General features: G+C 55.9%; 1 protein-coding gene across 1 annotated transcript; it reads right to left on the minus strand.

The window, feature by feature from the left end:
* Window positions 1–3: 3 nt before the first annotated feature.
* Window positions 4–1,217, minus strand: LOC113940585 (tubulin beta-4B chain-like; the record flags this gene model as incomplete). The annotated part of the gene is made up of 3 exons (XM_027631742.1): window positions 1,096–1,217; window positions 299–407; window positions 4–29 (listed from the first exon to the last, which is right to left on the minus strand). Coding segments are annotated over exons 1-3 (192 nt in total), but the record flags the coding sequence as incomplete, so codon positions are not given.
* Between the last annotated feature and the right edge of the window lie 878 nt (window positions 1,218–2,095).

A 2,095-nucleotide genomic window follows, 5' to 3' on the forward strand; every position in this document is an offset into this window, starting at 1 on the left:
GAGGATGGCACGTGGGACATACTTGTTACCTGTGAGAGGAACCAGCATTATAGCCCCAGAGTTGGTGGCCAGTGTCACAGGACCCCTGCTGTTCTCCCATCCATCTCCCCACATTTCACTGGAGAGACACACTGTCTCAATCAAGACTACTGTATTATCAGTACCTTTCTGAGAACAAAGGTCTCTTAGAGGAGTCACTGGCAGATGACAACTCTTGTTTGGGGATATTTCCAGCCTCAGTGAACTGACATGCCTGGCCCATTTTTTTAAGGACATCTGAGGAATCAGGCAAACTTACCAGCAGCTTCATTGTAGTAGACATTGATCCTCTCCAGCTGCAGTTCACTGTCCCCATGATAGCTGCCCGTGGGATCAATGCCATGCTCATCACTGATGACCTCCCAGAACTAGAAGAAATTTTTGAAAAACGGCAATTAGCTATTTCCAGTGCCAGTAGAAACAGCTGGCCAGTGCCAATCACACACACCAGTGCAGTCTGTGCATGCCGTGGCCCTGACCACTCCCATGCATGGCAGAGCAGCTGCTGGGCAGGAAGGTGAGTCAGAGCTCAAGGGCTTCACCGGCCACAACAGCTGAATTAACAGAAGGCAGACAAGAAGACAGGGCACTGAAGTACAAGTTAATTCGTTTGTAGCTCGTATCCAGAGGGTGACCCTCCCTGGCTATCTGAATTTGTCCTCCTCCCATTGTCTAGCCTTGGCTTAAGACCCTGTAGCCACTACAAGATGGCAACACTTGCACTCCCTCGGTGGAAGCGGGTAACCCACGGCACTGACACACCTCCCGTTCCCTCCCTCGGGAGCCGGCGCCGTGGCTGCAGAGGGGCGAGGCAGGGAGGGGGTTTCCGCGGCTGCCTGCGGGAAGGCAGGGCAGTGCCGGACCGGGACGCGGGCACATCCCAGCCAGCGCCCAGCCCCGCGGCACCTCACACCGCCGGGGACAGCGGGCACAGGGGCAGGAACCGCGACGCCTTAGCAAGTTGCCCCGGGGCGCTTTTCGTTTCGGGACGGAGCTGCTCGCTACCCGCGGGGTGCTACCCGGGGGGAGCGCCCCGCTCCCCGCACCGGTCCGTACCTTGGCGCCGATCTGGTTGCCGCACTGCCCGGCCTGAATATGCACGATCTCACGCATGGTGCCTGTCTCCGGAGCTGCTGCTGCTCCCACCACCACCTTCGCCGCCTGCACCCGCTGCTGCGGTGGCCGCGCCCCTCGCAGCCCCTTAAATCGGGCGCCGCGCCCCGCCCCGCTGCTGACGTGCTGCAGAAACCGCGCGGGGCGGGCCGGGCCCGCTTATTGTCTCCCGCGCCCCGTGCGGGCCCCGCGTCCAGCCGGCGGCGGGTGCGGGTCTGGGGAGGCGGCAGCCTGCGGCCCCCTCCACAGGGAGAACGCCGCTGATTTGAGGCTCTGGGGGAACCTCGCCTTCAGCCGTCGGGGGGAAAGGCCGGAATCTGACAAGGCATGGCACGTCTTGGGGTGAAAAAGAGAAAAAAGAAAACAAAACCACCTGACTACTTTTCGCACACCTGTCGGAACTCGTCCCCGTGCTTTCTTTGACCTCTTCCACGCTGCAGCAGCAAAGCACGTGCAGCTGTGTTTTACTGGCACCCTCAAGCCTGTATTTCTAGCTCAGGCCTGCTTAATCATGTTTCAGTACGTTTTAAGCACAAAATCAATTTTTTCCATAGCTCAGGCACCTGAAATAAGCAGGGGTTGGGTGGCGATGTTAAAACCTCCAGCCACTTTCAAGCAGCACAACTCTGTTCTAGATAGTGCTGCTAAACCTGTATTTGTGGGGTTCTGATTTCAGAGACACAGAGGACTGGCATAAGGTTTTATGCCGATACTAAAGAATACTTTTTTCTGGGAGTTATCCAGCAGTGATAGCAGTTTAGCATCCATAGGACTGGGATATCTTTTTTTTTCTATAAGTGAAATTATGTTAGGTCTTACCAGACACCTGCCATATACTTCATTTTGAAAAATTTCGGATCCTGCTCCAAACATCTCTGCTTGATCTCTCATAGGAAAAAAATGAGCTAAGTATATGGTGGATGACCAAGGGAGGAGGGACAGT

This window comes from Corapipo altera, unplaced genomic scaffold (assembly GCF_003945725.1).
Source record: "Corapipo altera isolate COAL_440 unplaced genomic scaffold, ASM394572v1 77063, whole genome shotgun sequence".
NCBI lineage: Eukaryota > Metazoa > Chordata > Aves > Passeriformes > Pipridae > Corapipo > Corapipo altera.